The sequence below is a fragment of the Stigmatopora argus genome, chromosome 4, assembly GCF_051989625.1.
Source record: "Stigmatopora argus isolate UIUO_Sarg chromosome 4, RoL_Sarg_1.0, whole genome shotgun sequence".
Taxonomy (NCBI): Eukaryota; Metazoa; Chordata; class Actinopteri; order Syngnathiformes; family Syngnathidae; genus Stigmatopora; species Stigmatopora argus.
This window is the reverse complement of record NC_135390.1, coordinates 22,728,403-22,746,864: the sequence shown is the minus strand read 5'-3', so window position 1 is coordinate 22,746,864 and position 18,462 is coordinate 22,728,403. Positions and strand designations below refer to the sequence as shown.

The 18,462-nt window shown below is 44.5% G+C and overlaps 1 protein-coding gene across 2 annotated transcripts in view; it reads left to right on the top strand.

Moving 5' to 3' along the window:
* The window catches only part of col6a4a (collagen, type VI, alpha 4a), a 47,687-nt gene that overhangs the window by 10,855 nt on the left and 18,370 nt on the right, over positions 1 to 18,462 (top strand). Inside the window, exons 3-14 of one of the 2 annotated variants that reach the window (XM_077597650.1) lie at positions 853 to 1,440; positions 3,478 to 4,053; positions 5,031 to 5,645; positions 8,173 to 8,733; positions 10,016 to 10,567; positions 10,849 to 11,424; positions 13,041 to 13,616; positions 14,719 to 15,065; positions 17,407 to 17,485; positions 17,573 to 17,718; positions 17,806 to 17,898; positions 18,001 to 18,054. In XM_077597650.1, the coding sequence (XP_077453776.1) occupies positions 853 to 1,440; positions 3,478 to 4,053; positions 5,031 to 5,645; positions 8,173 to 8,733; positions 10,016 to 10,567; positions 10,849 to 11,424; positions 13,041 to 13,616; positions 14,719 to 15,065; positions 17,407 to 17,485; positions 17,573 to 17,718; positions 17,806 to 17,898; positions 18,001 to 18,054 (4,763 nt within the window). Of the gene's footprint in view, positions 1 to 852; positions 1,441 to 2,458; positions 2,651 to 3,477; positions 4,054 to 5,030; positions 5,646 to 8,172; positions 8,734 to 10,015; positions 10,568 to 10,848; positions 11,425 to 13,040; positions 13,617 to 14,718; positions 15,066 to 17,406; positions 17,486 to 17,572; positions 17,719 to 17,805; positions 17,899 to 18,000; positions 18,055 to 18,462 lie in introns of those variants that run through there. The other variant, XM_077597651.1, reaches the window with a different exon arrangement.

Genomic DNA, 18,462 nt, shown 5'->3' with positions numbered 1-18,462 from the left:
CCTGGATGACAACAAAGAGAAGACGTTGTGACTCGTTGTCTTGCGAGTGATCGCCCGATATGGCCTTTTCAGGACCGATAGCGATCGTTACCGTATTTTCGCGCATACAGGCGCTCCCCTACTTACGAACGAGTTCGTTTCCGAGCGATTGTTCATAAGTTGAATTTGTTCGTAAGTTGATTCAGTGCTATATTTTGTATTATAATGTATGTCTAAGGCCTATATAAGTATATTGAAGGTTTATATACGTGCATTTGTATGTTTAAGGCTTGTATAAGTAACACACACTGGTTTGTACTGAAAAAAACATTTAATTAAATTGAGAGAATACATACAGTACTGTATACATACATTAGAGAGAGAGAGAGAGATTTACTAGTAAGTGGCCGAAAGAAGCTATCTAATGACGATTGCAGTTTTCTTCTTTTCATCATAAATGATGCGGTAGCACTGTATGGCATCATTCAATTGATTTGCAACCTTTGTGCAACGTTCAATATTTGGGTCCTGCTGCTCCATCTTTATGTTTATAAATGGTACTGACGGTCGAACGCTTCAAGTTGTATTCCCGTGCAACGCGCATCAAGCTTCGTTATTATCACACTCTGCCGTTGGTTCGATTCCCGCTGGTGGCGATTATGATTGTGAGTGCGAATGGTCGTCTTGTGTCGTGTCTCCGTGTTGCCCGAGGGCAGAGCGGCGACCAGTCTAAGGCGTGGTCCGCCTTCCGCCCCGAATCAGCCGGGATGGGCTTCGGCGACCCCGCGACCTTTCCGAAAGACGAATGAATGAATTTGATGAAATTCAAACTTGGGCCATTTCCTGTCACCCCCCCCCCCCCTTTTTTCGCAGAATGCGCCAAAGCCAACAGGGCCGACGTGGTCTTCGTGGTGGACGGCTTCAGCAGCATTGGCAACGCCAACTTCCAGGAGGTCCGCTTGTTCCTCCGATCCGTGGTCTCCGGATTGGACGTGGCTCCCAACAAAGTCCACGTGGGTCTGGCGCAGTACAGCGACCGGCCCCATCAGGAGTTCCTGCTGAAAGACCACCCGGACAAGAAGTCGGTGCTGGCCCAACTGGACAAGTTCCCCTACCGGTCGGGAAACACCTTCACGGGCCTGGCCCTGGATTTCGTGAGGACCCACTTCTTTAACGAGAGCGGGGGCAGCCGGATCGGCCAGAGGGTTCCCCAGATCGCCGTGGTGCTGACGGACGGCGACTCGACCGACGAGGTGCTGGAGCCAGCCCGGCGCCTGAGGCAGCACGGGGTCATCGTCTTCGCCGTGGGGGTGGGGGACGCCAACCGGGAGGAGCTGAGAGCCATCGCCAACCGGCCCGAGGAGAACTTTCTCTTCTACATCGACAGCTTCCAAGATCTTCGCAAATTGACCGACGGTCTGCTGGAGACCGTGTGCACCTATGTGGATAACCAGAGGCAAGGTGAGGAGATACGGGGGTACTCGGTTGATTGGCCTAAAGACGTTTCGCCGACAGACGTTTGACAGACGGACAGGTCGCCGAATGGACGTTCCGCCGAACGTTCATTCGGCCTAGTGAACGTTAGGCCGAACGGAGGTTTCGCCGAAACGGGATTCGCGCGCTCGCCCCGCCCCCGGATCGTGTGTGTACAAGTTTTTCAACCTCGGGCCGCGGGCCATATACGGCCCGTTAGGATTTTTAATCCGGCCTGCCGCCGATTTCTTGGCACAACAACGTAGAACAAAAGACACCGCGGCGGTCGCTAGCCAAAATACACAACTGGAAAAATTCTGTGTCGATGCTTGTTTTCTGTGAGAAGTTTCCACATAAAATCACATGTTGTAAATCAAAAAGCAGCTGCCAGCTTTGGCAAGCGGCGCTAACAGATTTTAGCTCCTGGACGCCACACATTAGTCATAAACTAATATTTCTGCACATGAGAGGTTGGACTTTGGTCATTTTCTCTTCCTAGAAATCCAAAAGTACTTGACTGTATTTTAGCCAAACCCACAAAGCGACAGAAAATGAGTGTATAAATGGTTAAAAAATAGATATAATTTGGGTATAGTTTTTATCATGTTGTGCTTTGTTCTTCCGACCGACTAACGTACCAACTTAACTATTTACTTACTCATAAAACCTAACCTAGAAAAAGCTTGGAATTAAAATCTGCGACTTTGATTCATCGTTTAATAAGAGTGGCTTTGTAATGGTTTATTTTGAAAGTGCTGTATTCAGTTTTATTGATTTGGAATAATACACTTTTCTTTGATAGTTATACAAAATAGCTCTTGTCTATTTTATGGTACCAACATAATGCAATGTAAAAAAATAAAACATTCATTTATTCAATAATTTTCGCAAGGGTTGCGGGAGCCTATCCCAGCCAAGTCTGAGTTGCCAGCCAATCACAGGGCACGGACACAACAACAACACCGCGGCTGCTCATTAAGATATGATGACGTCAGTTGCTAGGCGCACCGGGGTCGCTCATTAAGTTATGATGACGTCAGTTGCTAGGCGCACTGTACCTCAGAGCAATTGCCCCTCAGTCAGGAATAATAATGATTATAACATTTATTTTGATGTCTAACGAGTTGCTTACTTGTTCTAATGAACAAGTGTGCGTTTATTTTGAGGTGAAGAGCTGTGGTCGCCATGTTGAGCTCCGGTAAGCAATGGTTAATGCTAAACTTCCATGTTAAATTCTAATGTTATTTAGATAAATTATATCTTGTTTAAGTATTCATGAGAACCAACCGGTGTTCTTAACGCGGTGGTTATTGTTACGGGATTCAAACTGTCTTTCTTGTGTAAATATCACGTTAATTAGCGATTAGCACGAAGCTAGCGCTAGCGGCTAGTGACTATTCACTACACTAGCATAGTTAACCTCGTAAACGTACTGTACTGACTGTAGTTATTCATTATTGTGGATGCTAAATGAGCGGTTAGTTATGTGAATGGTCTTATTCTTATCGTTTTGATTGTGTAAAACACTTATTTGTCGGTGTGAATAAGCTAATGCACATGTGTCAAAGTGGCGGCCCGGGGGCCAAATCTGGCCCGCCGCATCATTTTGTGCGGCCCGGGAAAGTAAATCATGACTGCCGACATTCTGTTTTAGGATCAAATTAAAATGAAAAGTATGGATGTATATTAAATTTCCTGATTTTCCCCCTTTTGAATCAATAATTGTAATTTTTAATCCATTTTTTCTGTTTTCAGTTCAAAAATCATTTTGTAAAATCTAAAATATATATTTAAAAAATCTAAAATAAATATTGTTTTAGATCTATCAAAAAAATGAATATTGAGGGATTTTAATCAAGTTCTTTTAATCCATTTATTTAAAACAAATATATCTAAAATGGTCCGGCCCACATGAAATTGAGTAGACGTTAAAGCGGCCCTCTCAACTACCCGAGTCTGAAACCCTTGGGCTAAAGTGTTTGTTTAGAAAGCAGATCAAAATCTGTCTCTTATGTGGCTTTTCAGCTTTGGCCCAAAAGTTCTCGGACATCTTCTTCCTGGTGGACAGCGGCTTGACCCAGAACGAGTTCCAACAGGCCCGGAACCTCCTGGTCCGACTGACCAACCAAATAACCATCGGCCTGTCGGCGCACCGCATGGGCCTGGCGCAGTACGCCCGGGACACCAGAGTGGAGTTCGACCTGGACGATCACCGGAACGGCAAAGAAGTGTCCGACGCCGTCCGCCGTTTCCGCCTGCGTCGCCCGCAGGGCAACGAAAGGCGCGACCTGGGCGCGGCTCTGGAGTACGCTCGCTCGCACTTTTTCACCGGGCAGGCGGGGAGCCGAGCGGACTTGGGCGTCCGCCAATTCCTCATCGTCTTGAGCGGGGTAGATTCCGGCGACGAGGTGGACAAGCGATCTCGTTTGCTGAAGGCCCAGGGAATCAACGTGGTGGGCATCAATTTCGGAGCGCCTTTGCCCCGTTCGCCGGATTTGGGCGGCGTTCCCGGCCTTCCCGGCGCTGCCGCTCCCCCAAACTTCCTTCCGGGTCTCAAGGCCACTTTGGAAGCCCAGGGTCTTCCGGAATATCCGACTGGAGGTAAAATGAAATTCATTTTCTAGCACCAGGGGCCAAATCTGCATCATTTAGGATCAAATTCAAATGAAGAGTATAGATGTATATTCAATTTCCTGATTTTCCCCTTTTTAAATCAATCATTGTCATTTTTTAATCCATTTTTTTTCCTGTGTTTTTAGTTCAAAAATCTTTTTTTTTTTTAAATCTAAAAATATATTAAAAAAGCTCAAATAAACATTGTTTTAGATCTATAAAAAATGGAATATTCAGGGCTATTAATCCAGTTTTTTTAATCAATTTATTAAAAAAAATCTAAATATTATATCTGAAATGGCAAAATGGGGTAAAATAGCCAACAATCTCTTACTCATTTATGACTTAATTTATTTTATTTTGAAAAAAAAAATCATCCTATTTTTCCTTTAAAATCATTTTGTCATTTCTACATTTTAAATTAATTTCTGTAATTTAAAAAAAAAAACTTTTGTTTTTAATTTATTTTTCTTTGAAAAAAAATCACCTTATTTTTCTCTTAAAATAATTTTGTCATTTCTTCATTTTAAATTAATTTCAGTCATACCTCTACTTACGAATGAATCTAGACACAACATTTTCAGGTTACAATAGCTTATTATATGCAAATGAGTGCCTCGAGCTACTAAAAAGATCCAAGTTACCAAACACGGATAGATTTTGTATGCTTCATATTCATTCTAAGACATTCATAAATCATTTTCTTATCATTTCCTCTCATTTTTGTGTGTTTCTCATACAAAATTGGGACATTTGGACCAATTTGAAAGGGTTAAGAGAGAATGAGAGAATTGACATATAAAGTACACTTCTGCTTACCAAATTTTCAAGTTACGAAAAAAGTTCTGGAACCATTACATTTCTTAAGTAGAGGCACGACCGTAACAAGCGACGATGCCCCAAATCCTTTTTGAAGACCGTGGACACGAGTGAGACCGCCCCTTTTTTGTTTGCTCCTCCCACAGAATGCAAAGGAGCCAAGCTGGCCGACGTGGTGTTCGTGGTGGACGAGTCCGGCAGCAACTCCAACTTCCAGCTGGTGCGCTCCTTCCTGCACTCCATCGTGAGCGGGCTGGACGTGGCGCCGACCGGCGTGCAAGTGGGCATGGTCATGTACAGCGACTCCGCCAGGGCGCCGTTCTACCTGAACACCTTCGACGACAAGCGCGACCTGCTGACGCACCTGAAAATGATGCCCTACAAAGGCGGCGGCACCAACACGGGCGCCGCCCTCAACTTCACGCGGGAGAGCGTCTTCACCAAGAAAAAGGGCTGCCGCAAGGACAAGGAGGTCCAGCAGGTGGCGGTGGTGATCACCGACGGGAAATCCCAGGACGAGGTGGACTACGCCGCTCTGGCGCTGCGACGGTCCGGCGTCAAGATCTACGTGGTGGGCGTCAATGGCGCCGATCGCCAGCAGCTGAGGCAGATGGCGTCCCACCCGCCCAACAAGCACATTTTCCAAGTGGACAGCTACACCAAGCTCCAGATGTTGGAGAAGAAACTTCAGGGCATCGTGTGCCACAACATCCTGCGCGAATCCGTTAGCGCCAAAGTCATCAAAGACACCATCAAAGAAAGTGAGGATGGCCGCGGTGGCGCTCAGATGACAGTGGCGAGCCTGGGGTGGGGGTGGGGTGGGGGGTCAAAAATCAGGGTGTGGTGGTGGCGGCTCCCCCGTTCAGTTTAAAAAATAATAATAATTTGATATGTGATAGCTAGCATAGACTAGAATAGGAAATAAGTGGAAAACTCAGAGGCCGTTTTTAGCCAATTTTAACCCGTCAAAATCATTGATTTGGTCCAAAGTGGTAACTGTAATCGTGGCCAAAAATGTTTATTGGGGACCTAAAGCCAAAATTTGCGATTAAGTGAAGTCACAATAATGGAGGGAAGACTATCTTGGCTTCAGTGTCCAATAGACACATTTTTGCCCGTGATTTTACTCATGGCTCTAGATCACGGGTAGGGAACCTATGGCTCGGGAGCCATTTTGTGTGTCATTTTGTGGAAACAGATACAAAAATTCAAATGTCATTTTTTTTTTTTTTTCTCAATGAAAGTCCAGCAAAATCCTTGATTTTGGTCTAGAGCAGGGGTCGGGAACCTTTTTGACGAAGACAGCCACAAACAATTCATATTTTCCAATGTTATTGCTTGTGAGCCATACTACAAATTTAAAAGTCAAAAAACATACATGTAAACGAGTGCCTTTTCAATTTTTTTTTAGTAATTTCACCACTTTTAAAGTGAAAAAAACGGAATATTTTTTAAAAGATTCTTATGCTGTTGCTAATCAATGAGGATGCATTCCAGAAGAATCTACTGCAAAAAAAAATAAGATTAAAGCAGTTTTAGATGTAATATCTCCGTTCTGTCACCAGCGATTTCCATATTTTAGCTCACAGGTTGGCAAAGAGCCAGATGCACCCATCAAAAGAGCCACATGTGGCTCCCGAGCCATAGGTTCCCTACCCGTGATCTAGAGCCATGAGTAAAATCACGGGCAAAAATGCGTCTATTGGACACTGAAGCCAAGATAGTCTTCCCTCCATTATTGCGACTTCACTTAATCGCAAATTCACTTCTTCACGGTTTTTTCTGCTATTAATTATTTCAAAAAAATAGATACCGTATTTTCACGACAATTCGGCGCATCGTATTTTTGGCCACAGTGTCAATAACGAGTGCTATTTCTGTATTTGACACACACAAAGGACGCACCGTTCTTTTAGACGCAGCCAGGCATGGCATATATATATATATATATATAATTAGGGATGATTATCGAACCGTAATAGCGCTGTCTACAGAAGCAGCCTCTATGGAAGCAGCCTCAGACGCTATTTCCGGTGCGCAGTGACTGCTGGGATATATAGTCCTTTTGTCAATACGCCCAGGTTGACAGTTGTGATAACTTTGCACTAATAGTATCAATATACTACAACGGCGAACACACTCATTTGGTGCTGCATGCACCAAATGCACGCTACACCCGCACGCTAAAAACACGTTTTTAAAAAGGCAACGGAAGCAAGACTCGGTTCGGTTGTACTTTATTTAGCCATTTTACAACTTACTCACGTCATCATCACCCACAAAACCATCAAAGTCCTCATTTTCTGTGTCCGAATTGAACAATTGTCCATCGAAAACGCTGAGTTTAATACGTTCGTCCAGGCGGCCGCAATCCATTCGCAAATAGTAGCTAGCGTAACTATTCCAAGGCTGTCTTCCATGCTTCGCAACTGTGTTGATGCCGATCGCCAGGCCACAATCCATTCGCAAATAGTAGCTAGCTAGTGTTGATGCCGATCGCCAGGCCACAATCCATTGGGTGTATTGACAAAAAAAACTCTATATCCCAGCAGTCATTGCGCAGTACTTTATCTACGGGAAAATAGTAGAGTCGGGGGCTGCTTGCTGTAGTTGTCCTATCGACTGATTTATTTTCTTTTATCGTGATAACAATTTTAGTATTGGTCCATATATAAGGCGCACTGGATTATAAGGCGCCTTGTCTATTTTAGAGAAAATTTAAGAATTTTATGTGCGCCTTATAGTCGTGAAAATACTGTAAATAGTCCATAAAAATGTGTAAATCCACGCCGAAACTCGTAAGACTCAGCAGAGTCAGAAAAAAGGTAGTTATTGAAGGGGTTACCCTATTTTGTGATTTTTCAATTGTTGCGGCCATGTCTGGTCTACATGAACCGCGATATTCGAGGGATTACCGTATAATTTTTTGGGGCCAATTAGATTTGTTACAACATGTGTAAATAGCATCATCTGGGATATGAAATAGGTGAGAAAGTCAACGCCATTTTGTTTTTGTGCCAATGAAAGCCCACCAAAATCCTCCACTAGGTCCAAATTTCCCAGTTTAATCATGGCCAGACACGCAAATGTTGGTTTTGAAGCAAAATCATGACCCTTTAGTTTTTTTAATAGTTAACAATAATCAGTAATAATTTGATGGCTATCTTCATATCGATTGGGAGATAAGAAACTGGACTGGCGTTTTCATGTTGCGCCAATCTCAACCTGTCAAGGAAGTACAAAATAAGAATGGAAAAAAAAGTCAAAAGGGATTGTTTTCCGTTCCAGGTTGCAAGCAAACCGACCAAGCGGACATCTTCTTCTTGATCGACCACTCGGGAAGCCTCTATCCCAGGGACTTTGCGGACGTACAGAAGTTCATCCTGGAGTTCGTGAGCACCTTCCGCATCGGGCCTCAGCACGTCCGCATGGGCGCGGTCAAATTCAACGACACCCCCGCCTTGGAATTCGACCTGAGCGCCTACTCGGACGCCAAAAGTCTGGGGCAGGCGGTGGAGGACATCTTCCATGTGGGCGGCGGCACGAAAACGGGAAGGGCGCTGGAGTTCATGATCCCGCAGTTCCGACGGGCCGCCGAGACGCGGGGCGGGAAGGTGCCCGAGTTCCTGGTGGTGGTCACCGACGGGAGGTCCAATGACTCAGTCAAGGCGCCCGCCCAGAAGCTGCGAGCGCAGGGCGTGACCATCTACGCCGTGGGGGTGAAGAAGGCCGACAAGGAGGAGCTGGACGAGATTTCCGGCGACCCCAAGAGGAGCTTTTTCGTCGATAATTTCGACGCTCTGGTCCCCCTCAAAGAAAACATCGTCACCGACATCTGTACATACGAAGGTGAGACCCACGGCCAATCAGGCCACGCCCGGAAAGACGAAAAAAATAGGAATTTATAACCAAAGTTGTCATATCACCACTTACATCTAATCATATCGTAAAGCCGTACGTCAACATTAATCTCATAATGTTCCGACTTTTCAATTGAATTATATATTGAATAATATATTCCTTCTTTTTAATATATATATATTACCTCCAACCCAAATGATTTAATTTCACAACGTTTAAATATGACATTTTTACATTTTAATTCATTTTATATATCTTAAATTTCCTACATTTCCATATTTATTTTAAAAAAGAAATACCTTTACATCGATTTATTTATGCCGTTGCCACTAGAAAATAAAGAAAAACAACAACTGCGCAGGGCGCCCCACAGTTCTGGGGTCGTGGGTTCGATCCCAGGTCCGGACCTTCCTGTTCAAAAACATGCTAGGCTAATTGTAGGCTAAAAATTGTCACTAGCTATGACTGATTTGGCTCCTTGTGCCGTGCGATTTGCTGGCCACCCATTCAGGGTGGTGCCCGTATTCAGCTGGGATAGGCTCCAGCACCCCCCCGTGGCCCTTGTGAGGATAAGATGAATGAATGAATAAACAATATTGACATGATAAGTTTATTATTAGGTATACTTTAATGAAAACAGAGAGACATCATTGACATACTCTAGCTACAAACTTGCAAGGAGAATCCACCCTGACTCGTCCTCGTCCCAGATGATTCTGAAGAAACGGCATCCTCCTCTGTCCATTTTGTCGGCGCATAATCAAAACACTTAAGGTAATCTGATTCAAACAATTGCATAAGCTAACCGAATAACACCTTTAAGGTCAAAAAAACAACTGCCACAATAATTGCATATCAGGTCGGAAACCAAAAACCCCTGCGTAAGAATTTGCACAAGTAAGCAAACAATTTCATATAAGGTAAACAGAGCGACAGTATTTTTTTAAACAATATGCGAGTATTTTCGGAAGTTGATTCGATGATCGCCATTTGCCGGAATCCAAGTCAAAGCAATTTAAGAGTCCATGGTAGATCTTCATTGCCAACTCAGATCAACAGTCCTCGGCCCGGAACTTGGTGACCTGTCAAGTGTCCTCGAGCTTGCTCGGTCCTAACTTAAAATATAGCCCAAATTAAAATATAGCTTCATTACCTATTAATGATCATATAATAACATCCCAGAATAACCCCAACAGACACGTGGCAAATATAATATCTATGCCAATGTGAAAATGACCCATGTGGTCTTTTGCCCGGCCCGTGTCCCCAGTTTGCAAAGGCGTCTCCGGCGATGTCCTGTTCCTGATGGACAGCTCCGGGAGCATCTACCCGCCCGACTACAAAAAAATGAAGGACTTTGTCAAATCGGTCATCAACAAGTCCAACATCGGACGGGACGACATCCGCGTGGGCATCATGCAGTACAGCACCCTCCAGAAGCTGGTCTTCCCCCTGGACTTCGACAAAGACCAGATGCTGCGGGCCGTGGACGCCATGCGGCAGATCGGCGGCGGGACGCTCACGGGCGAGGCCATCGCCCGGGTGACGCCTTACTTCGACGCCGCCCGAGGGGGGCGTCCCGGCGTGAGTCAACGGTTGGTGGTGATCACCGACGGGGAATCCCAGGACGACGTGAAAGGGCACGCTTCTGCGCTGAGGCTCAAGGGCGTGACGGTCCACGCCATCGGCGTGGAGGACGCCAACGCCACCCAGCTGCTGGATATCAGCGGGTCGGCCGAACGCGTCTCCTTGGAGATGAACTTCGACGACCTGAAGGACTTGGAGAACCAGATTGCCTTGGAGATCTGCAATCCGACGAGAGGTCAGTTTTAGGCCAATGCGTGGGCCTCGCCGTTCTAGGGTCGTGGGTTCCATCCCAGCTCCGGACCTTCCCGTGTGTCATTTCCGTGTTTTTCCCCAGGCTTGTGTGGGTTTTCTCCGGGTACCCTGGTTTCCGCCCACATTGCAAAACGGAGAATGTTGAGCTAATTTTAGGCTAAATTGTCACCAGCTATGATTGATTGTTCTCCTCGTGCCCTGCGATTGGTTGGCCACCCATTCACAACCGGATGACGTCTTTTTCCCTTGGCTTTCCCCCGGCAGTTTGCAAGAAGACGGAGAAGGCGGACATCATCTTCCTGCTGGACGGCTCCACCAGCGTGGATGGCAATTTCACCAGCATGCTGCAGTTCATTTCGTCCACGGTCTCCCTGACCACGGTCGGAAAGGACCAGACTCGCTTCGGACTCCTCCTCTTCGCCAACGACACCGAATTGGTCTTCACCCTGGACCAATACGATTCCAAACAGGACGTCCTTCGAGCCATCTCCGCGCTCAAGCTCCCTTTCGGAAACACCCACACCGTGAAGGCCCTGGCCTACTCCTTGTCCTTCTTCGACGCCCTGCACGGCGGGCGGGCGGCGCAGAACGTCCCCCAGGTCCTGATGGTGATCACGGACGGCGAAGCAACCGAACCGGCCGACCTGCAGGTGACGTCCGACGCCCTGCGACAAAAGGGCGTGAGCGTCTTCAGCATCGGGGTGATAGGAGCCAGTAGGAGCGAGCTGGAGATCATGGCCGGTCACGATTTGTCGCGAGTCTTCTTCGTCAATGATTTTGCCGCGTTGGAAACTTTGCGCAAGAACATCACCGGCGCGCTCTGCGCCGCCACTAAGCCAGGTAAGATGCTAGCTAGGATAAAAACGGAAAGGTACGTCAGCTTCGCACTTTTGGGGCCGAGGGTTCCATCCTAGGTGGGTCCTCACCACGTTCTCCCCGGGCTTGAGTGGGTTTTCTCAGGGTGCTCCGCTTTCCTCCCACATCCCAAAAACACGCATACAGTCGTACCTCTAAAGTGACAAACTTTTTTCGTCACTTTGAATATTCCGTAAGTAGAGCAGTTCTTTATATGTAAATTCCGTAATTGGTTCCAGGATCCTCAAAAAAACGACCAACTCAACCCTTTAAAAATGACGGTGTCCACATTTTGTAAGAAAGATGCGAGAAACAGATAAAAATGAAAGAAAATTATGAGAAAATGATTAATGAAATGAATAACAAGCATGCAAAAACGTGTTCTATTCGCGCAGTAGTACAGTACAGTAAGGAAGAAGCTAACGTTAGCATATGTTCTGAGAGGCTCCAAAGTAAACAGTAATGTTTCCAGGACAATTTCAAAATAAAATAACGGATACAGCAAATGCATTTACATTCTGAGGGATTTTGTATCCTGAAAATTTCGTACCTTGAGGCATTCATAAGTAGAGGTACGACTGTGCTTGTTTTGTAATCCTGATAAAAGTCCGAATATTAACAAGAAGAAAATGATGTTATGTAATATCACTCATATTCTTATGAGATTGAAGTCGCTTTATTACATATCTTTCATTTCACACCATGTTTTTCATAAAGTCGGAATATTATAGTCCGAATTTAAATTGGAATATTATAGTCCGAATTTAAATCGGAATCTTATAGTCCGAATTTAAATCGGAATCTTATAGTCCGAATTTAAATCGGAATCTTATAGTCCGAATTTAAATCGGAATCTTATAGTCCGAATTTAAATCGGAATCTTATAGTCCGAATTTAAATCGGAATCTTATAGTCCGAATTTAAATCGGAATCTTATAGTCCGAATTTAAATCGGAATCTTATAGTCCGAATTTAAATCGGAATCTTATAGTCCGAATTTAAATCGGAATCTTATAGTCCGAATTTAAATCGGAATCTTATAGTCCGAATTTAAATCGGAATCTTATAGTCCGAATTTAAATCGGAATCTTATAGTCCGAATTTAAATCGGAATATTATAGTCTTGATGCTATATAATTGACTGTATTATGACGAGAAAAATGATTTAATGTTACGCAATTTTCATGTCATATTCCCAGATCAAAGTCCGAATGCTGCGTAGCATCCTTATATAATATGATATTTAATGATGCGATATATAGTAAATGAGGATGCAATTTAGCGAAATTAGCGTCTACGTACCAAAGTCATTTAAGAATAAAGTCATACTTTTGAGTATTATAAAAAGTCGTAATATTACAAAGTATAAGATTACATTGAATATTAGGAGAAAAAAGTCGTAATGTTATGTAGTTTTCCGGCAATACTCGATATTAAAGTCGCAATGCTAGGAGAGAAAAAAATGTCCATGCGGCTAATTTGGCTAAATATTACGTAACGCTACATCAATATTAGAACGTTAGCAAAAATCCTCCTATGGATTAAAAGGAAACAACTTCTCTTCAACGCTGTTCTTATTTATCGTATTTTTTGGGGGGCAGTTTGCAGGAAGCGTATAGCCGACCTGGTCTTCCTGCTGGACCAATCGGAAAGCATCAAGGGAACTGACTACGCCATCATGAAGAACTTCACCACCCAGTTGGTCAGCAGCTTCAACGTCAGCCAGGATTTGTTCCGCGTGGGCGTGGCCCAGTTCGACGACAGCTTCCAGGACGAGTTCCACCTGAACCGCTACTTGGGCGAAGAGGACGTCAACAAGCACATCATGGACATGAAGCAACGCAAGGGCAGCACGTACATCGGCAACGCCCTGGCCAAAATCCAGGACTACTTCCAGGAGGGCAACGGATCTCGCAGGGCGGCCGACGTCCCGCAGAATCTGGTGCTGATCACCGACGGCGAGTCCACTGACGAGGTGCAGACCCCCGCGGACAACCTCCGAGCCCTGGGCGTGGAGATCTTCGTCATCGGCATCGGCAATTACCGAGAAACTCAGCTGCTGCAGATGGCCGGCAAACACGACCGATACCACACCGTGGACAGCTTTGTCGCCTTGACGGAGATCCGGCAAAAAGTGGTGGATACCATCTGCAATTCGGTGATCAGACAAAGGGGCGGTGGGTTCCTCGTCTACGCTCTCCTCCATCACTTCCTCATCTAGCTTCCCTTTCCATTTTCGCGGGCCCTGTTCATTAACAAACACCCAAAATATTTGGAAATTCCAAAATGTAGCTCGAAAAGTACCGTATTTACACGGATATAAGTTGATAGATCTGAAAATACAACTTCAGGAACAGGTTAAGAAAGAGTGGGATCAATTTAATAGGAAATAGGTTTATTACCAGACTGCAGGATGGGGAGAGAGCTCGAACAGCTGTGAACCGCTCAGTCTGTTGTCCTTGCAACCAATGTTCCCTCTAATTTTTCGTTGGTCTGGGCAGAAAGACAACCTCCCTGAGCGCACTGAGTACCAGTGTGAGCGTCATCATCGGTACTAGGATGATTCGCCTAAAGACGTTTCGCCGAAGGGCAGGTCGCCAAATGGACGTTCCGCCGAACGTTCATTCGGCCGAACGGAGGTTTCGCCGAAACGGGATTCGTGCGCTCGCCCCGACCCCAGATCGTGTGTACAAGTTTTTCAACCTCGGCCCGCGGGCCATTTACGGCCCGTTAGGATTTTTAATCCGGCCCGCCGCCGGCGTTGTCCAAATGATAGTAAAAATCAATGTTAGTCTACCATCAATGGCAGCCCGGGAATAAGCACTGTTGGGCGGGCAGATGTAGCAGAACCGAGCCGTAAAATGACAGCAATCGGGTCAAATCCATCCTAAAACAGCATTTAATGATTAAATACAAATACTGGAGCTCTTTGGACATTAGAACCGAGCCCAGGGAAGTGAATTCCTCGGCAAAATGTCGCGATGATGTCGCGATGGAGGCAAAAAAACGTCTATATACGTCCATTCACCAAACGGCTCAAAATGCTCTCAAATTCGGTCAAATCCAGCCGAAAACAGCGTTTAATGATTAAATACAAATACTGGAGCTCTTTGGACATTAGAACCGAGGCCAGGGAAGTGAATTCCTTGGTAAAATCATTAAAACTCAGGTGACTGCAAATACTAACTTCTTCTTTTCCATTTTCATCTTTTTCCTTTTTGGGGGGAATTTTCATTTTTCATTTTTGACCAATTTGCATTCATTTTCCCTTGAAATTAGACTGCAGCATCGACATCGCCATGGGCTTCGACGTCTCCCAAACAAGTGGACGTCCGGGCGAGACGTTGATCAGCGGTCAGAGCAAGCTGAAGACCCTCTTGCCCGAGATCGTCCACAAAGTGTCCTCCATCCCGCAGTTGTGCTGCACCATTTACGGGCCCATCATACCCAACGTGGGCTATCGGATCGTGGGCCAGGACGACTTTGCCTTCGAACCCTTCAAACCCAGCGACAACGTGGTGTCCAAGGTCTTGAGCACCGAATTGAACGTGGCCACCCGCCTCGACGGCGCCATGCTGCGCTCCTTCGGGGACAAGTTTAGGGAAAAGTCCAACGCCGGAGTGAAGGTGAGTCACCCGCCCACCAAACGGGTTTTCGCCGGATTTCCGTATCGGCCATTTTTTCATCCGACCGCTTGACATGACGAAATCTATCGGGATTACGACTCTTTCCCCCTAACGCAAGGGTGTCAGACTCGGGTTGGTTCGCGGGCCGCTTTAACGTCAATTTGATTTCACGGGGGCGGGACCATTTTAGATCTAATATTTAGATATATTTTTTTATAAATGGATTAAAAGAACTGGATTAAAATCCCTGAATATTCCGTTTTTTATAGATCTAAAACTATGTTTATTTGAGCTTTTTTTAAAATATATTTTTAGATTTTACTGCAGATATCGGTTTTCAGCCTCCTTTAACTATTACTGTATTTTCTCGCATATTCGCCGTATTTGTCGCCAAAAAAATGATGACTGAATCGAGAGTACGGCTTATATAGCGTTACATCTAGACCACATGTGTCAAAGTGGCGGCCCGGGGGCCAAATGTGGCCCGCCGCATCATTTTGTGTGGCCCGGGAAAGTCAATCATGAGTGCCGACTTTCTGTTTTAGGATCAAATTCAAATGAAGAGTGTAGATGTATATTACATTTCCTGCTTTTCCCCATTTTAAATCAATAATTGTCATTTTTTAAAACATTTTTTTCTGTTTTTAAAAATCTAAAAATATATAAAAAATGCTAAAATAAACATTGTTTTCGATCTATAAAAACGGAATATTCAGGGCTTTTAATCCAGTTCTTTCAATCAATTTATTTAAAAAAATCTAAATAGTATATCTAAAATGATCCGGCCCACGTGAAATCAAGTTGACGTTAAAGCGGCCCGCAAACCACTCGAGACCAAGGGTGTCGGACTCGGGTTGGTTGGCGGGCCGCTTTAACGTCAACTCGATTTCATGTGGGCCGGACCATTTTAGATATAATATTTAGATTTTTTTTTATAAATGGATTAAAAGAACTGAATTAAAAGCCCTGAATATTCCGTTTTTTTATAGATCTAAAACAATGTTTATTTGAGCTTTTTGGATATATTTTTAGATTTTACAAAATGATTTTTGAACTAAAAACACAGAAAAAATGGATTAAAAAATGACAATGATTGATTTCAAAGAGGAAAAAATCAGGAAATGTAATATACATCTATACTCTTCATTTGAATTTGATCCTAAAACAGAAAGTCGGCACTCATCATTTACTTTCTCGGGCCACACAAAATATCTTGTGCATCCATTATTCAATATGGTTGGTGAAAAGCGAAAGGCTTCTAGTGAGGGAGGTGCAAGGAAGAGGCAAGCCATTTCATTTGAAATGAGTGGCAATAATAACGAAGCTTGATGCGCGTTGCACGGGAATACAACTTGAATCGTTCGACCGTCGGTACCATTTATAAACATAAAGATCGAGCAGCAGGACCCAAATATTGAACGTTGCACAAAGTTTGCAAATGAATTGAATGATGCCATACAGTGCTACCGCATCATTTATGATGAAAAAAAGAAAACTGCAATCGTCATTAGATAGCTTCTTTCGGCCACTTTCTAGTAAATCTCTCTCTCTCTCTCTCTCTAATGTATGTAAGTATACAGTACTGTATGTATTCTCTCCATGTTATTAAATGTTTTTTTCAGTACAAACCAATCCATGTTACTTATAATAATAATAATCGGACATAGGCCCTGTCGTCATTATCAACAACACAAAAAGCCAACTTGTCATCATCCGCAGAAACTGCGTGTGACGAAATTGGTGGTGCTTCTCCATAAGCTGCGTTTACTCGGCAAAAGACCTAAATAAGTGCAAGTTACGGACTTGTAATTTGGCATTCTGCTGTTGTGGATACAGGTCGCTTACCTCTCACTGTCTTTCACTTACCTTACTTCAGTCAGCTAGTAGGAGGCAGATCACCACCCAAACATCTTTCCATATTACCGCAGAAGGGAATGTGTGTTATGTTACCGCAAGTTTAGATTTCTGATGGATGTGGGGAAAAAAACTGTCCTTAAGCCTATTTGTCCGTGCTTTGTGGGACCTATAGCGTCTTATAGCGTCTGCCAGAGGGCAGCAGCTGGAACAGATACAAGCCTTAAACATACAAATGCACTTATATCAACCTTCAATATACTTATATAGGCCTTAAACATAAATTATAATACAAAATATAGCACTGAGCAACTTACGAACAAATTCAACTTATGAAAAATCGCTCGAAAGCTAACTCGTTCGTAAGTAGGGAAGCGTCTGTATGCGCGAAAATACGGTAACGATCGCTATCGGTCCTGAAAAGGCCATATCGGGCGATCACTCGCAAGACAACGAGTCCCAACGTCTTCTCTTCGTTGTCATCCAGGTTCTCATCATCTTCTCAGACGGGCTGGACGAAGACGTCGTCACGCTGGAGAACGAATCGGACCGGCTGCGATTGTCCGGTAAAAAAAAAGAACCAGCAAATGTGTTTTGTTTTTTCTTCTTTGCTGTGCCAAATCCGCAAATAAGACGGTCTCCGCCCCCCGCAGGCGTGGACATGTTGCTGGTGGTGGCCCTGGAGGGGGCCACCCACCCGGAACGGCTGCAGGATCTGGAGTTCGGCCGAGGGTTCGACTACAAAACGCCGCTGGTCATCGGCATGCGGGGCCTGGACAGCAGCGTCTTCCAGCTCATTGTGAGTTGAGCGCCAGGGGGCGGAGTTAAAAGCCATCAAGTCCACTTGGGGATGACCACCATGCGTGTTTGTGGGCTCACGCCACAGGAGACGGCGGCCAATCGGGTGTGCTGCAACCTCATGTGCAAGTGTGCGGGACACCAAGGCGTGCATGGAATTTGGGGTGCTCCGGGTTCAAAGGTAACGCCCCTCGCCCGTTTTTTCCCCCCCTCGTGGACTCCCCTTTGGATAAGTGGTTAGGACGTCGGGGCCCTGGTGACAATGTCTATTTTCCTCTTTCAGGGTACGGCGGGACAACGAGGCAACCCCGGACACCAGGGAGATGAGGGCCATGCCGTAAGTACACTCCTCACATTATTATTGACTTCCTTTACGATCATCTGACAAATACTAATAGCAATTTTCCATCGTTTACTCTGCCAGTTGTTTCCCAAACTACAAAAGACGCATGCTGCATAAAACAACTAAAATTTAAAGTCAATTTCTGCAAAGTAGGAACAATGTTCATTTATTTATATATATATATATATATATATATATATATATATATATATATATATACATACACATATATATACACATATATACATATATATATGTGTGTATATATATATATATACACACATATATACACATATATATACATATATACACACATATGTGTGTGTGTATGTATATATATACACACATATATATATATATACACACACATATATAAATATATATATGTGTGTGTATATATAT